The sequence below is a fragment of the Drosophila simulans genome, chromosome 2R (genome assembly GCF_016746395.2).
Source record: "Drosophila simulans strain w501 chromosome 2R, Prin_Dsim_3.1, whole genome shotgun sequence".
NCBI lineage: Eukaryota > Metazoa > Arthropoda > Insecta > Diptera > Drosophilidae > Drosophila > Drosophila simulans.
This window is the reverse complement of record NC_052521.2, coordinates 16,517,459-16,534,696: the sequence shown is the minus strand read 5'-3', so window position 1 is coordinate 16,534,696 and position 17,238 is coordinate 16,517,459. Positions and strand designations below refer to the sequence as shown.

Genomic DNA, 17,238 nt, shown 5'->3' with positions numbered 1-17,238 from the left:
GACAAACAAATACATAGATATAGATTATCTATCTGTTCGAGTTTATTTAACGCTTTCATTGTAAACGGCAGTGAGTTAGCATTTTATTCCTCGAACTTTTGCCCATTATGCATAAAGAGAGAATCGCTGGGCGTGTTGGAGCAGTGCATATACATATATAGATACAGATACAAATACAGATTCAGATAGATTATAGATGTTCAGCGCGAAGGCATTTCCTGGTGCAAAAGAAAAACAACAACAGATATAAATATGTATGTGTACAGCATACTGGCAGGAAGAGTATAATGTACCATTCAATTGAATTTTCCATCCGAAACAAGCCATAAGAAACGATGTGCGGAGTGGAGATTTTCCCGAGAACCAGGCGAGGCGCATCCTCCATTATTTAGTGGCCCAACCTTCAATCAGGTGTAAAGTGTAATTGTTTCTCGCGGAGATCGATTGCCTCCATAAGGTGCAGCTGGATTCGGGGTGTGCGTGAGTGGGCATCGAGACGTATAAATCTACATAAATTGCATGCGTCCCAGCGATACCTGGCGATTTATCTACCAATTCACCTCCTTCGATTCAGTTTACCAGCTCACCTTGTGCGCTCCTTTGGCGAATTATTAGCAGGCACGCACTTGGCTGGCGATTGCAGCCTTGTGGGTGGCGGGTGGCGTTTGGAGGTTGTCTAATCCCCTTTCCCACCCCCCATGCCATTTCCACCTTCAAAGTAAACATCGACAGAAACGCAAACATGTTTCCCCAGTTTTTCCCATTGTTGGTTGTTGTTTCCTATTGATTTTACATTGAGTGGTCGAATGGCTTCCTTTGATTTCAGGCAAATGTGTGAGAGAATGCATTTGCCGCTCGTTGGCCTTCGATGCCATAAATCGCTAAAGGTTTGTCCTTGCTGGACCTTATATTTCCACCACAATCACCCAAAGCAATGAAATTAAACTACAAAGACTGAGCACAACTAATTACCTATTATTTGTATCACCCAACTACACACGTTAATTGGCCATTACTTCGCTGCCGCAGCCTTCAAAGGTCAGTTTCCCCAGCATTTCTTGGCACTTTCACTTAGCGCCGCGGCCATTCACTCTTTTAGTTGTTGGATATCGGCAGAATTTTGCCGATCATTGATAAATGATAAATGGGAAAAACGGCTATTGACTCTGCCAGGGCCGAAAATCCATATCCAATGTTGCTAATTATAGCGCGCTTTTGGCCAAACATTCGCCACTTGCTTGTGGTCACGGACTCGATTAGGTTCACCTCAACCTTAGCACTGCGATTTGAACCCAGTAATTGGTCAATGCCCGACCAGACCTAAACTTTCCTCGCAGCTGGACGCTGCGTATACTTGATAATTGCCAACGGGTCGGCTACTTAATTCGGCCACTTGATGCCTCTGATACTCGGTGACCCCTGCAGCTACTTCATAATCATCCTCCTTCTTTTTCCTACCTCTTTTTGAGGGCACTGTGTCTCTGGGCAGATTCAGTAGGCTGTTCTCTGCCATTCTGCTCGAGGCCAATTGCCGTATAAAGTGACATTAATTAGTTGATTTATGAACCGCCCCCGCACACCTGGGCCCGCTTTCATCCTTCTACATTGATGGCAAATTCATTGACCCCATTCGGTTTGGCGAAGGCTACTACTGCATTTGCTGCATCAGCATCTGCAGCTGCGTCTGCATCTGCATCTGCAACTGCACTTTCTGCAGCACAGCCATAAATAAACCTTTGCTATAAATAAACAGCAACAAGGAGATATAGATATGTGAGCGTTCTGCTCTTGTTATTGTGCATATGCCAAACATACCAAAAGTAATCGTTCGCGGAAACATTTCCCAGCAGCGCAAATAGTTTGCTGCAGGTAAATAACCTCAGATGCTGCACTTTGCACTTCCTTGCTCAGCTGTCAGAAGCGTGCACAGTTTCAGGAAAAGAAAACCCCCTTATGAGAAATGTTTTACTTGGATTTTGGGGGGAAAAACAGTCCATCACATTGCAGACACTTTCATTTCGGCCAACATCATGATTAGTGTGCGGCGTGAAAATTATGGTGTTTGGAAAATCGCAATTTAAACAGCGTCTGCCTCCGGTAATGATATGTTTTCCACTTCGGCCGGACCCCACATCAGCTTCTCCGAGTTTACCAATTTATTTTTAATATTCGTGCGGCATGAAAATAGCCAGAAAACCTGGCCAACCCCCGACCGCTGGCTCTTTTCAGCCGGATTTCACAGGCGATTGAACACAGAGCGGCGTAAAAATGAAACAAAAACATGAAAAGTGATTTGCATGCATGGCGCGCGATTATTTTCAATACATACTTGCCAAACTAAATGTATTTTTAAGCGATGCCAAAATTGGAAGAGCTTGCAAGTCGATGGGGTGTGAAATGAGTACTGGCAGCTCGTGTAATATCAATTATAATCTATGCGAACAATCTGCACAGCTAAGTCTGCGAGCTTGATAACAATTTCTGTTTGCATTTTCCATAAACAAAACCGAATCTAATTGCATTCCAGTCTGTTCAATTGTTTCTGGTTTTCTCGTCTTGGTTTTCTCCACGAAAGTTTATTGAATTCAGCCAATCTGCCATCGATTCCTGCCACTCTGCACGTAGACTGTGTCTTTGACAATCCAATTCTTTTGGGCATGGATGCCTCGCTTTCACTCGATTCGAAATTCGAATTCCCAACATTTTATTTGCCTGTTTTTTCGGGGAGCGCTACACATTTTCTTAACACCTCGAGTCGGTTTGCTTTTTAATAGCCAATTGTGGAACGGTTGGATATACAAAAGCGCTGCGTAGTACTACTGCATAGCATCAGCATGGAATCTATAAGAATATTCCCTGGGAAAAATGATTAAAATGGGAATATGACTTGTGGTTACCCACGAATCTTAAAAACAAATGGTTCTTACTTTCAACTTACCTTAAAATGAGCAGTGTTGAAGCTACTTAAATGGTTTGTTGTCACTTAAAGCTGACACGAGCTATAGAAGCTACCAATATTAAATGCAAACTATTTAAAATGAAACAGGATACCAAAAAAATAAATGTTGGGAAACTTTTAAACCGCCTGCAATCATATCCCTTTAAATGCTACCCTAGAAGTTCTGTTCTTCATCGCACTTCTTTACTTTTTCGTTTTTTCGGGAACTCTGGGGTGTATGTAGCAACTTTTTCCCCCCAATGCAATGCTAAAAATAATCGAGAAAAAAGAAAACAAAAAAGAACCAACGCACTAAGCGATGCAAGAAAAACTATTTTCGGCGTTTGTGTAATGGGGAAAATGGGAAATGGCAGCCAAGATGAAAAAGAGCAGCGTCATAGCAGCATGTCCAACGCAATATTACTCATACGCCGCGTGTAACGCGTCACTGCTTGTGCGATGTTGGGGACTTTCTCGGTTGGTTTCGTCATCAGCGAAAGTGTCGCATCCCCTTTCGGCGCCATCGAATTGCTCCCCTGGGTTGGTATTGCCAAAAAGTTTCGCCGTTGGCCACTTGAAAGACATGATGCGAGTGTGGGAAGGTCTAAATAGGAGGAGCTGTGAAATCGAGATCCTTTAGTGGGCGGAATCATTAGCGCCCCCCTCACACACGCACACACATTCTCACATTATTAATTAGCGCTTGTGGTGGAAATGCAGGCGAACTTTTTCCTTTTTCCCTACTGTCATGCCTGCCAATAAAATACACAAATTAATTTGGGCATTTGCTGAATAAATAAATGTGCCCATACGGGTGGGTGGGTGTGCGCTGCTCTCAGGTAGACTTTTGCGAAATATATGTATATTTTGCGAGTGCTGGTGTAATTTATGGTGCAAGCATTTCTGTCTGCGTAAATTCTGGTTTAATTTACCTGACTGCCAGTCATTTGTTTTCTGCCCAAGAAACACACAAATTTAAAGCCGAACTTTGATAGAGGTTTATTGTCAGTTATTTGTTTGCAGCACTTGAAAGATTTAAATAATTTGGTTTGTTTTCCAGAAAGTACAAGCTCTAATTTGTTTCTACAACAGAGAAATATGTATACCAATTAAAAAACAATAGGAATGGTATATTTACAGATTACAATAAAGGTTTTCAATAAATATGAACATTGCAATTGCAAGGGGATTTCTCATTGTTATTTAATGGTATTTAAATTATATAAACAACTATTCTATATAAATTCAACTTCGAATTGGATTTGTATGTTATGTAGAAAGTTAGTTATTTCCAATTACTGATTTTGGCGAACGCCGATTTAAAAGTTAGTAACGAAGGCCATTATCTGTCAGGAAAATTGGGCTTGTAGTAGTAGCTTATTAGGGGTTACATTAGGCCCTATTAGCCAAGTACAATTCTGGTCAATAATCCTTGGCCAGTTAACCGAAGGCAAAACATAAATTTGCGGCAGTGGAAATTCACCTCGGCACGAACGCCGGTAACTATTTGAATTTGCAACTGCAGACACGCAATGTAGAGGCTTACGGAATTTTCCCGACTTTTGCATGGGCTGTCAGAACACCTGTTCAAGGTGTAGATAAAGCAAAAAGTTTTTTAAAATCGCTGGGAAAAACCCTTGAAGAGTGGCGAATCCTTGGCGAGTGGCAGAGTGGCACTACTACAAATTCATAAGCCCATGGTGGCAATGAAATAAGTCATCGGGGCATGAGCACTTGGTCGAGTAGTTGCGATTCAATTGGAAAAAGCAGCAATCCGCTTAACAATCAACGATACTTCCGACAGTCACCCTTTCCTTTTTGATGTTTCTTCTACGCTCTTTACATTTTCTTATCGCTTTTTTTTCTCCCCCTTTTATAGCCCTCGTTAAGTCTGGACAATACAGTCGAGACGCTGCTAATCAAGAACGAGGGGGACTTCATCAGCGTGGAGCAGGGCAAGGAGCTGGTGGCTCGCAAGCGCAACTCCCAGCAGCTGGCCCATCCGCCGACCCACTTGCATCACCACAACCAGAACCACGCCCACAATCATCACAGTCTCCAGCAGCAGCAGCAGCAGCAGCAGCAACAACAACACAAGCGGGACGAGAACATGAGGCAGCTGCTGGATGTGACCAACACGCTCACCATTGAGGAGCTGCGCGATTTTGAGATGCGGTACGTAAGCTGGGGCGATCCTCCCGCTCCTTCTATTTAGCAACCGACCTGACCTTTGACGGATTACGTTTTATGGTCCGGCCGGAGATTTAATTTCCGATTGAATGCCAATCGATTTTTAAGACTCTCGTAAAAATGCTCGGACCAAAGCAATCAAATTTTAAATGGCCAAACGGACAAACGAAAAAAAGACAAAAACAAACAAAAAACGGAGGACCACTTTTATAGCCTTCACCTGCCAGCCGTTTTGCATTGCAACAAACTGGCGATGGGAAAAAACGAATGAGAAAAATCCATGATGGGCTCATAACTTTTCAAATTACTCATACGACCTGTTGCCGGTTTGCAAAGTTTTTTTCCGTTTTTGTTTCTGTTGAAAATCAGTGGATAAACAAACATTTCGGACTTGCTCGTGGACGCAGTTCCTGCATTTGATTGTCATAAATGGGATTTTAAATATTTTAAATTTCCACAAACGATGCTGCATTGCATTGAAATGCATTTCATTAGTTTTCGGTCTGTTCAAGAGATTGGGCACTAGAATTATCAATATTTTGCAATTTCTGGCTTGTGGTTAGTTCGCATCGACGCCCAAGAACACTATGCATATGTCCTTTGGCCTGATGGCATTCACAGTTTCCAAGGACATGGCAGGTGAACCCAGTGAGCCGACTGTTGGTGGCGGCATCGGGTAAGAAATGCATATCTTGATCTCCATTAAACCGCTGTCAACTGCAGTTTGGTTACAACTGGTATGCCGTTGACTTCTCCCCTTTTTAACCCCGACTGACAGAACATGAGGATGTGCATAGAGGACTCGCATTTCTAGTTTGGTTTTTGGTACTAACAAGGTCAACCATGTTCGAATTTCAGATATGGCTCACCACATCACAGCCGCTCACAATCGGTCAAGATGCCCGGCAGCAGAGCATCCGGAAGGCCAAATCAACTGTGTCTGCCCCAGCAGAGATCCAGGTGGGTGACCCACACCGGTTAAGTCTGTATGGTTATAACAAATTACTCTGGGATTTAGGGTGGCTTCCATGCCGAATACAGGAGTAGAGGAGGAGTACTACAGACTGCGTCACTTCTCGATCACCGGCAAGGGTGTGGTAAATCGCGGTGATTCCCTCAAGAGCCGTCGCAGTCGCTCCAACAACAGCGTGGCCAGTTCCAACTCCAGCACGGAGCACCTGACCACCCAGCAGCAGCTGTCCGCCCCCGCATCCGTATCCGCCCGAACTTCGCTGGCTTCCAGCAGGGAGAGCAGCACATCCAATCCGGGCAACGGTCCCTACAGGTGAGTCCGTTTTACGGGGAAAGCTATTACATATTTTTGATTTCGCAAACTTTTTGTAAGACTACTACGGCTTTAATTAAATGGGAAAACTGAGATTGGTAATAAATATTATTTGCCATAACAAATTGTGGGTTTCATTCTGAATCAGATACATGCCATTAGTCAATGCCGCACAATTAAACGTAAATTGTAAATCAGAATATATACATCAACCAGAAAGTCGGGCTTATATTTAAATGCCTTACCCTATAACCTTTTGAAAACAAAATTCAATGGGAAAATCAAAAGGTCAAGAGTCAGCTCATTAGCATTAAAATAACAATAGAAACAAGAGCCAATCGACTTCGATCGCTTAGGATAATAGTAACATAAAGAGGGTGACTAATTGGCTTTCTCCGCTTTCTTATTCCCCATTCCAGGGTCCTGATGCTGGGAGGTCCTGCGGTGGGCAAGAGTTCGCTCGTCTCGCAGTTCATGACGTCGGAGTACCTGCACGCCTACGACACGAGCATCGGTGAGTTAGCAGCATGCCCCTCCGGAGATGCTTGCATCCGGATTCCCTATTCCGTATTCCGGATTCCATTCCACCCAAGAGCACTGCATAGCCCCCAGTAACCCCTGTATCCCACCGTGTCATCCCATGTCTGTCTGCTGGTTGTGAGCGAGTGCTTTGGCTTTACTTGATATTATTTCATAATTCATTTGTTGGCACTACCTCCGTTTTCCTAGTCGATGTCGTAGCTGCCTGGCTGTATTATGTTGTCTTATGCTGGCTATTATATTTGTTTCTGATTTCGTTGCTCTGTGTCTGTGCCGTCTGTTTGCCCCCGTATCACATGGCTTTTTATGATTCCGTGTTCGGAAAGTTTATATTCCATAGCTCTGTGCTCGTACTCCCCGCTTTTTGTTTGGTTTCGTTTGCTTTGGGCGTTTTATGATAGCGCCGAGCTATTGCCACCGCCCGATGGGTCAACACAAATTGGCATAAAGCATAACAAACGCTGCTGCAATGAAAATAAATTCGGATCTTTTTTGGGTTTTTGCGACTCTGGAAAGGAATGGAAACGTCCGCGGAAAACTGTTTCATTCTTTGCCTGGGAGTCAATGAAAAGATTCGAATAAACATTTCTATTGGCACAAAAGAAATATGGGAAAAAATATTCATAAAACAATAAATGTTGGCAGCGAATGGAAAAATTAAATGGAAATAAATTTGTCGTTCGTCGCTTAGTTGGAAATTTTTAGTGCGATATTTAACGATCTTTTGTGTTGTGATCAAATCCAAATTCCTTAAGATATATACAAATGTATAGCAAACGGTCCCAGTGTAAATGCTTATCCAACACACAAAACCTCATAACGAAAATCCGCAATTGTATCATACTGTTTTATAAAGCAATGATAATTTGTTCTGTTTCTCTCCATTCCGAATATCAACCAATCATATCAACTCAATGTCTCAAACTGACCCTACAAAACTCGAAAAACTCAACAACAACAACCGAATTAACAACAACATCTTTGTACATACAACAACAAATCGTGGTTGTAATCAGATCTAGGCAACTGTGATATACGCATTCTAATTGAAAAAGCCGCCGACGGTAAAAGCAACCAGCAACTGAACAATATAATTATTAACCTTGTTAATTATGCTACTCCTTAATATTTATCCAAATATCTCTATACACCTAAATGAAACGCTTTTCGACTCTCCAATAAAATTAACCAAACTCAACAAACTAGCCAAACACTTAATCCACAATTGCATTAGCCCTGCGCTTGAAAGCTAATAAAAAACTCCGAAACACACCTGGTCCCGCCCACTAGCCACGCCCCGGAAGTTAGAACACTCCCCCCCTCGAAAAACCAAAAAAAGAAATATAACACCACCTAGCCAATATATAGCGCATATAATATATAGTCCCGTAGACCGCTCCACAATCGATTGTCAATTGAATGCGGCCATTGTTTCGCTTGTGATTTATGGCCAGCCAGTCGATGGGCGGCAGCCTTGAGGGCAGGCATTCGATATTGAAATGATTATGCACATCACAAACACAACTAATGAAATTTAATTAATGATACGCCGGGCCTCGCGTTCTGGCTGCAATTATTGATTGCCACCTGGGGATGGGAATGAAATAATGGTCGTGCCATATATTCAAAACTATAAATGCCACAGCTTCAACTGTAGCTATAGCATTTTTAATTAAAAAAGAGGCAAACACAGAGCCCATTAAATGAATAATAATTGAGAAAACACTCAGTCCCATCACACAAACAAAGTCGCATATACCCAGCCACCACCTTTCTCTCACTTTCACTAACTATTTGGTCAGACGACGGGGTTTTTCGCCCAGTCCATGTTGCGCCCATTTCGTTGCATACTTGTTGGGGCCAATTTAATTTCCCATACATTAGCATACATTTCGGGGCAGTCCGGTGTGGACTTCCGGTGAATCCCCGAAGCTGTGTTCATTCAACTTGGCTAATGGATACCCAAATACTCGATACTCGCATGTAGTGGACGACACTTGTAGATAAGCCCATCACACCAACACCCGACTAAAACATGCACATACTCTTTGTTTCTGCACTTTCGAGAATAGATGTTGTAAATCATTTCATTGCTTGACATTTGAGCTATCGAACTTAAGCTATAGTTTGGCGCACATGCTAATACATCGGTGCTAACCTCGATTTTCTCCCTCAATATGTGTGTGCAGATGATGAGTCCGGCGAGAAGGCCGTTTCAGTATTACTCAGTGGCGAAGAGTCCGAGCTGATATTCATCGACCATGGATACACCGAAATGACTGTAAGTACCTTTCAAAACACTCATCATCCTCTCAAGGGTATGGGACAGTGGTCACAATAACGCAGGGGAATGCATAATTTACGAGCAATATATTTTTAAATGGAAATAAATTTTAAATATTTAAACACATTGTTTTTTTTTTCAAAATATTTCTATATATTTGCATAAAATGCAAGTGCTTTTCATAGTGCCCTCACATGCACACGCACTTTAAACAAATTGGTTCTCTAATGGACTTAGGTGCTTTCGAAACACCCATTATGCAGCCTCCAAAGCCTTGTTGCCATTATTGTGACCAGTGCTATTATATATATACATACATACCTGCTCATCCATCCGGCGCCCTGCACTCTATCTGTGACATTTCATAATGCCATTAGCATGCACGGCCATCAACTTACCCACACAGAAGCGGGAAATCACACTTTGGCAAAGCCCTCAACCTCACTCAATGTCACCTCGGTGTCACCGCCATTTCTCCATCCTTTCACAGCCGGATGAGTGCCTGACCAACTACGATCCGCACGGTTACTGCGTCATCTATTCGGCCGCGGACAGGAGCAGCTTCAGCGTGGCGGAGCAGGTGCTGCAGGTGCTCTGGACCAATCAGAACATCGCCCAGAAGGCAGTCATCCTGGTATCGAACAAGGCCGACCTGGCCAGGAGTCGACTGGTCACCTCTGAAGGTAAGCGACATGTTATAATGCTAATAAATATGTGTGGGAGGATTTCGGTGCTCCCCCCGCCCCCATTAACACTGGAAAGTGCGCTCGATTGGGTCTGTTACGAATAGATATACGAGTATATATATATAGCGATATAGTTGGAGTGTATAAACTGGAGGGTCAGCTGAAGAGTTTGCCAAGCGGAAGTCATCCGGCGGTTCGCCTACCCAAACAGCCGGAATCTTAAGTGGAGGTGATTCTCCACCCCCATTGAAGGTCGCCAGTTTCGGGGGTCCTTTTTGTCTACTCAAGTGCTTTCACTTGACTTTTATATCAGATTCCCTTTAAGACCAAGGTAACTCGGGCGCTTTCATCTAAGTAATTCAATATTTTCCGTTAAATTACGTTTGTTATTATGAAAGTAGGGGTGGGTGGTGGCTGGAAGGGTTCCTCAGTTCTGCCAGTGAAATGGCAGTGGAGGGAAATTGTTTCAGCGCAAAATTGATTACATTTCGTCCCGTGTGGCATGTGTTCCGCTCAAGGTTTAAGGCCCATAAGCCTATTGTTGTAAACAGGGCGACAACAGGACCTCCATTCGCCACCCACTACCCACTACCCCACTTCCAACCCACAATCTTGAATTTGGGCGGAGAGTTCCTGTCCACCTAATGCGACGCCCTAATTTCATAAAGTATTTATAGAATTTTGTATGCCTCTGGCAATAATAAAATGAGCGCTTGGCCCAGAAACGTCTGGATAAAAGATATATTCATAAATCTATACATTGTCACGCTGATTGGAAAAATATGAATAAAACGTTAGTGCGTCACAGGTGATTCTGCCACTCCACAGACTCTAAACAAACCTTTTGAAAATTTAATGTGTTTTCCATTTCCACCTCTTAACTTTTTGGCATACTTAATGATTGTAGTGACGCACTAATTATTCAATTGGGGTAAATATTGCCCGATGGTGCAAAACTTTTGTTTACCTTTAATTAGGATCCTATTTAATCTGTAATCGAAAATCGGAAGGTTAAGAGCTTAAGTCTTTAAGCGCCCAGGAAAAGGCTGGCCTGCCTATCAAACTCTAATAAAACGAACCGAAAAGTACATATACAAATAAATATATATGTAACTTTCGTCACATTGTTAATAAAAATGTGAGCCTGTCATAAAATTTGCACCAGGAGGGTCACCATACGCATGGTGTACCGAACTTTGATGCTTCAGATTTTACGAGTTGTGTACACATCTGTGGACAAGACGTGACGGTTGGGATGAGGAGTCCCCGCATCATGTTTAGATACAAATCCCAGCCCAGAATGAGGTTTTACGACCAACTCCGAGTTAACTAAGCGAGGCCATTCGATTTGATTAACTGGGATGATGGGCGGCCAACTAAGCTTGAATGTGATGCTTTTGGCCATAATTTCCACACATTTTCACTTAACCTCTCCATCGTGCTTTTCATTACAGAGGGCAAGGCCATGGCCACCGCCTACGATTGTAAATTCATCGAGACGTCGGTGGGCATTAATCACAACGTGGACGAGCTGCTGGTGGGTCTGTTATCACAGATAAGGCTCAAGCTGGAGAATCCCGAAAAGTCCAGGTTCGTCGAGAGCTATTCAGAAATATTCTTAATTTTATTTACTTATGGTTATTATGTTTCTTGCCACAGGGATCTTTTCCGAAAGCGTTCGATTCGAAAGTCAAAGAGACGCGCCTGCTCGCCACTGAATGCCGGATGCCTGAATGCCAATACCCCGCTGGGTCCGCTGGGGGAGGCGGTGGCCACGCCCCCGGGCAGTGCCCAAAGCAGGTGAGTCATCGCCACGCCGACAGGCCATCAGAATCAGGCAGTAATGCTGATGCACCCTACTCTTTTGCAGTCCCCGCAAATACCGTGGATCAAGGACCTCCACCAGCCTGAAAGTCAAGGGCCTTTTGGGCCGTGTGTGGACTCGGGACTCCAAGTCGAAGAGCTGCGAGAATCTGCATGTACTCTAAGCACAGAGATTATCCAAAGTGTAACCCACAAGTTTCCTATAGAGTATGCAAGATCCTAAGTTAAAGAAGAAACAGACTCGACTACAACCGGGGGTATTATTCCCAACTGTACATATTGTGTATAATTTTAGCCTTAATTTACGCTAGTCACTTCCTCCATTAATCATTGTATATAGTTTGTCTAAATATAAAACTATTATTTGTAATTGGTTTTTTATGCTTTTCGTTTTCCTCTAAGCATGAGTTGGGATAATTTTGAATGCTCGTTGCCGTACGGCGACTGGAATAAATTAGTTATATTCTTGATTGAAAGAAATTGAAATACAAAGGAATCCAAATAAAAAAGCAATAATTTTTAAAAAGAGAAAATAATATTTTACCCTTGTTCGTCGACGAATGAATACCAATTGTACTGATTTTTTGAAGATATGGCGCTTGGCCGCCGAATGAAACTTATTGTTAATTATATACGTGTAGTTATACATTTGTAATGGCATTGAATCGCATTTTGAAATTGCATAAATATTCACTTGAATGTTGATTGGATTAAAAGTTCATAATTTAATTGATCGATTGCGAACCAGAAATTATATTAACCACATTGTGCAATTTTGCTTAAATAGACCTAGGGATTATGCCGTAATTGTTAACCAAAACATTTTTTTAAAACAAAGAAGCCCATCGTGCACCCACAATCCGCACGCCCTAGGTTTCTCAAGTTAGTCGGGACCATTTCAAAATTAATCAAAGATAACAGAAATACGCAAGAAACACTAGATTTACACACAAGGGCTACTTTTAGGTTCATGTCAGCGTAGTTTTACATTAATGCAATATGTGATTTTACACAAGGTCCACTAAATCAAGAGCCTAAGCAAAACCATTTTGTTAACGTCTGCAATGCGACCTGCTGTATCAAATATTGAGGTCGGATAGAGAATTTGTAGATTTTTAACTATTAATGTGAACACTAGTAGTGTAGGGCAAAACACACAACCATTCCATAACTATCTAGATGTCCATTAAATGTATTATAAATGTCCATTAAGTATTATAATCACCAACAATTGCAGCACAATGGAATTTAACGGATTTGGAACATTCAAGGAAACCCAAAAATAATACGTGCATCCTAAACATGTGTGTAAGATATCCGATCTATACCAGATAGTTAAAATATATACATTTAGCTGTAATTGATTTTTGTCCAGAACTCTGTGTATTATTCTCGCTCAACATGAATGAATATGAATTCGAGCCGAAAACTATATAGGAAAGTGATAAAAGCACACTCGATTTTGCACAGATTGTCATACCTTGTATAAGGAAAAGCGAAAGTCAGCCATAAATGTAAGAAGCAGCAGAGTGTTGAAAAGTTATCAATTGAATGCATGTTTTAATTTTTCCGCTCCGATAATATATGTCTAATGAGTGTGTATTAAATGTGAAAAGTTCAATTTAACTGTTTTCCAAATTGTGTTTTATTTTGTGGGTTCCAATAAAAGGTACATGGTCCTTAAACAGGGTAAGTCAAAATTAGTTTGAATGTTGAAAAATGGTCATTTTCATTATTATGATTAATTGACTATTTTAATATACAAATGCTCACATTTTTGAAGCTTGCCATAGTAGCTTTCGTTACTATATAGATACTCACCACCCTTGACTTTCTGAAACTGTTAGTTAACATAGTTTGTATGTATGTATTTACTAACAGCCAGCTATCTTGTTATCTACTGTTATCTAGTCGTGGCATTGGCTTAACAGAAGTAGACCTCCTTTTACCGTTTACATGAAGAAGAAAAAGCTATGATAAATTAAAAATGAATATAAGCTTACGTTATATTCAATATTAGTATTTCCAATTGGAACTCTGGTTGAGTTGGGATTATTCGGTATATTTGGTATATTCCATGGAGAAACGATGGGTCACACTACGAATTAGAGGAAATAAATACAAACAAATTGGGCTGTGTAGCGGAATTTAAATTTAAACTTTATCAGCAGAAGTGTTAGTTGGCAAACCTCTCGGCAAAAATGAATATAAATCTGCCGAATTTCAATGTGAAGAACCTGGTGAAGGAGGCGGGCAGCACGATATCACGAGTGGTGCAGGTGAATAAATCAATGAATTTGGGTGGCTGAAAAAAAGCGGGTGGTGGTGAACTTTCGGTGGTTGGGCAAATGGCTAATGTCCCTCAAGCCGAACTCAAGCACTTTCGTTGATTCTTTGCCCTTTTCAACGGGTCTCCATCGTTTGCAATGACCTTTTCAGCTCACGGAGGAGAAACTGGGCACCACGGAGCGCACCGAGTACGACTTGCACTTCCAGAATCTCGCCGAGCGGGCTGATGTGACCAAGACATGGACGGAGAAGATAGTGCGCGACACAGAGTCGGTGCTGATACCCAATCCCCAGAACCGGGTCGAAGACTTCATCTTCGAAAAGATCGAAAAGTCGAAGCCCAAAAGGCTGAGCAACCTAGAGCACCTGGCTCTGGACATGATCGAGGCTGGGGGCGATTTCGGGCAGGATCTACCCTATGGTCAGGCTCTGATCAAGGTCGGCCAGGCGGAACAGAAACTGGGCCAGTGCGAGCACGACTTTATTGCCACCTCGGGCATTTGCTTCACACAGCCGTTGCGCAAGTTCCTAGACGGCGAAATGAAGACAATTGGCAAGGAGCGCGGCATCCTGGAGACCAAGCGCCTGGATCTGGACGCCTGCAAGAACAGGGTGAAGAAAGCGCGCAGCATGCTGGGTCAGCAATCGGTAAGTGGGTGGGATTAGATGGGGTTTCCTTATTACAAGGGGGTATGATTGATTGGGTTTCGTAATGGCTTTTTCACTTACGGTCTTTTTCTGCCCTCTGCTGCCCGGAATGTATAGAAAGATGGCATCTCGCCAGAGGCCGTCTTGGAACAGGTATCAAAACCTTGACCGAGCTCGCGCTCTAGATTTATGGCTAATCAATAAGCCAATGTCTAATTGCGATTTTTTCTAGGCGGAGCGGGACTTGCGCGTGGCTCAGGCCGAGTTCGACCGGCAGGCGGAGATTACCAAGCTGCTGCTGGACGGGATCAGCACATCGCAGGCATCTCACTTGCGCCACTTGCACGCCTTCATCCAGACGCAAGTGCGCTACTACAAACAGTGCGGCGATGTCATGGAGCAGTTGCAGCGTGAGCTAGCCAAGTAAGTAGTAGGCGACCGATAAAGGATGGCTGTGACTTACGCGTAGGCACCAAACGAATCTTTTCTTGCACACCAAAACACCATGTCCCATCCTTGATAAAACCCGTGGTCCCTTCTGGTGGTCTCACTGTGCGTTATGATATGTGCTTGTGGTCTTACAGAATGCAGCATCCCAAGCCACGCCTGCGCATCAATAGCGAAGACGTTGATTGTGGGCCTCCCAGCTCGGTGTCGATGCATTCTTGTGATTCCGATTCATTGGGGGGGATAGCCCTAGATAGCGATCCAGATCCCGATTTGGACAAGTCGCTTACGAATCTGCTCGAAGACTTTCACATAGAATTCGATACGACAGCCGTCTCCACAGTTTAGGAGTGTTGTTATTGTGATCTTAATATCGAATCGGATTCCATGCCAGTTAACATTAGCATTTAATTTTAAATCATACGTACTAGATAGGTTGCTGTTATCGGTAGTTGTTGCACCTTATACAGTCAGGTTTCAGCAGTTCATCTCTCCATTTAGAGCCCGCAATCAAATCGAATCAAAAACTCATTAAACTCTGCATCTTCCATCAGCTTGGGAGGCCCCACGCCATACATTCCGCTCGACGTGAACGAGGCCAGTGCCAGCAAGTCCAACATATCGTCCGGAGCCGCAGCCCGTGGTCCCGGCAACAATCACTCTGCCAATATGGCTGCCACCGGCCACAAGCCCAATCAGCCCATGCACGTCAGCACGGATCAGATGCAGAGAGCACGCGTCCTTTGCTCCTATGACGCCAAGGATCACACCGAGCTTAATTTGAGCGCAAATGAGGTAAAGTAATGGATAAACATTATCCCAAGCATTGCTTATATATAACTCATTTTTCAGGTGATCTTCGTGACGGAATGCTCACCAGTAAACGAGGATTACATGTACGGAAAACAGGGTCTGTTGAAGGGTCTGGTGCCACGCGCATTTGTTGAAATGCTCGACGAAGAGCACGACGTCACCCTCTAAGCCCTCCAGCAATTTGTTCAGCAATAATCAATCATTCAATAATCTCAAGCAAAATTAATGAACAAGAAAATACTCCAAGTACGGCAATACTCATACGATAAGGAAGCAGACACGATCGAGAGAAAGGAACGGCAATTGGACAATTATAAGATGCGGCCAAAGCGGCATTTGGCACTAGCAAGAGAGTACAATAATTTATTAGAATATACATACATAAATATATACAAGGCATATACATACATACATGAGCGTGTTGGTTAGTAAAAGCATTGTAGATTAGCCTTCGGTGATAATCATAACCTGATCCTTGCCCAAAAAGCTACGCTACTCCGTTGCACAGATCACGCAGTAATCAAATACGCATTCTGGCTGCCTGAATAACCGTCAAGTTATACATGTAAATTTATGCAATTCCGAACATTATGATTGTTAAATCTAATCGCATATCTAAAGAGAAAGTGCTGTTTTATTAAGCTTCTCTACACTCGACAAAGTATTATATATGTGTTATGTTTGTCAATATCTTAGTTAACAAGCGAAATTCTCTGTGCTTTACTATATATCCTATAATTGTAAACGTAAGTATGAAATTGTTAATCCTATTATCTATATATTCAGCGAAGGCGTTTCCGACTATTATCTAATATATTTAATACTTCCTGCTGCAATTATTATGTTACCAAATTTTTCGTGCAATTTTTGAAAGTCAATTAAATGAATATTGCTTGTTACATTTAAGACAAAAACTCTGAAACACCAAGGCGCTTGATAGCTAAAAATTAACAGATAAATTTTGTTGAAAACGTACAATACAATAATTAAAAAGTAAACAACGATGATTTTTAGGTTTTCAGCAAAGAAACAAAGTTGTAATATGAAAAGCGAATTTTCAAACACCAACTATACTACATAATTACACATATATGATCAAAATTAAAACAACAAAATTAAGTTCAATTTATTTTGTATTTCATTAGATGGCCCGTCCAGCTGTGAAAATCCCATCGAGATGGTAAGTGCTTTAAATTATATTTGTGAGCTTTTCTACTTTAAAGGCATAGAGGTGATTTGTTTTCAAGAGTTCTATTATCTGAGTTCAGTTATAGATCAAGTATTTGTTACTCAT

The 17,238-nt window shown here is 42.3% G+C and overlaps 2 protein-coding genes across 8 annotated transcripts in view; both read left to right on the top strand.

Moving 5' to 3' along the window:
- Positions 1 to 13,373, top strand: part of LOC6735241 (platelet binding protein GspB) — a 34,855-nt gene extending 21,482 nt beyond the window's left edge. For 2 of the 4 annotated variants that reach the window (XM_039292173.2, XM_016181574.3), the window contains 10 exons: positions 4,818 to 5,113; positions 5,987 to 6,088; positions 6,147 to 6,413; positions 6,833 to 6,927; positions 7,970 to 8,017; positions 9,143 to 9,234; positions 9,728 to 9,920; positions 11,378 to 11,513; positions 11,583 to 11,723; positions 11,794 to 13,373. In XM_039292173.2, coding sequence (XP_039148107.1) covers positions 4,818 to 5,113; positions 5,987 to 6,088; positions 6,147 to 6,413; positions 6,833 to 6,927; positions 7,970 to 8,017; positions 9,143 to 9,234; positions 9,728 to 9,920; positions 11,378 to 11,513; positions 11,583 to 11,723; positions 11,794 to 11,911 — 1,488 coding nt within the window. In that variant the 3' untranslated portion in view covers positions 11,912 to 13,373. The remainder of the gene's footprint in view (positions 1 to 4,817; positions 5,114 to 5,986; positions 6,089 to 6,146; positions 6,414 to 6,832; positions 6,928 to 7,969; positions 8,018 to 9,142; positions 9,235 to 9,727; positions 9,921 to 11,377; positions 11,514 to 11,582; positions 11,724 to 11,793) is intronic. The other 2 variants (XM_039292174.2, XM_016181575.3) reach the window with 1 other exon arrangement.
- Positions 13,374 to 13,815: 442 nt separating this feature from the next.
- LOC6735240 (endophilin-B1) lies at positions 13,816 to 17,069 on the top strand. Of its 4 annotated transcripts, none has more exons than XM_016181579.3 (6): positions 13,816 to 14,026; positions 14,187 to 14,684; positions 14,802 to 14,837; positions 14,917 to 15,107; positions 15,269 to 15,473; positions 15,984 to 17,069. In XM_016181579.3, exons 1-6 carry the CDS (start codon positions 13,949 to 13,951, stop codon positions 16,110 to 16,112), a joined length of 1,137 nt encoding a protein of 378 aa, XP_016028564.1. In that variant the 5' UTR covers positions 13,816 to 13,948; the 3' UTR covers positions 16,113 to 17,069. The 4 variants fall into 4 exon arrangements, with proteins under 4 accessions (XP_016028564.1, XP_016028562.1, XP_016028563.1 ...); XM_016181578.3 differs by lacking the exon at positions 15,269 to 15,473 and adding an exon at positions 15,686 to 15,926 and having other exon boundaries at positions 13,820 to 14,026; XM_016181577.2 differs by lacking the exon at positions 14,802 to 14,837.
- Positions 17,070 to 17,238: the final 169 nt, after the last annotated feature.

Excerpts from the sequence above, each read along its gene's own strand:
- LOC6735240 (XM_016181578.3), top strand. The coding sequence starts at position 13,949 with ATGAATATAAATCTGCCGAATTTCAATGTGAAGAACCTGGTGAAGGAG. Across the intron at positions 14,027-14,186 it reads CGATATCACGAGTGGTGCAG|CTCACGGAGGAGAAACTGGG; the intron begins GTGAATAAATCA and ends TGACCTTTTCAG. Across the intron at positions 15,927-15,983 it reads TTAATTTGAGCGCAAATGAG|GTGATCTTCGTGACGGAATG; the intron begins GTAAAGTAATGG and ends CTCATTTTTCAG.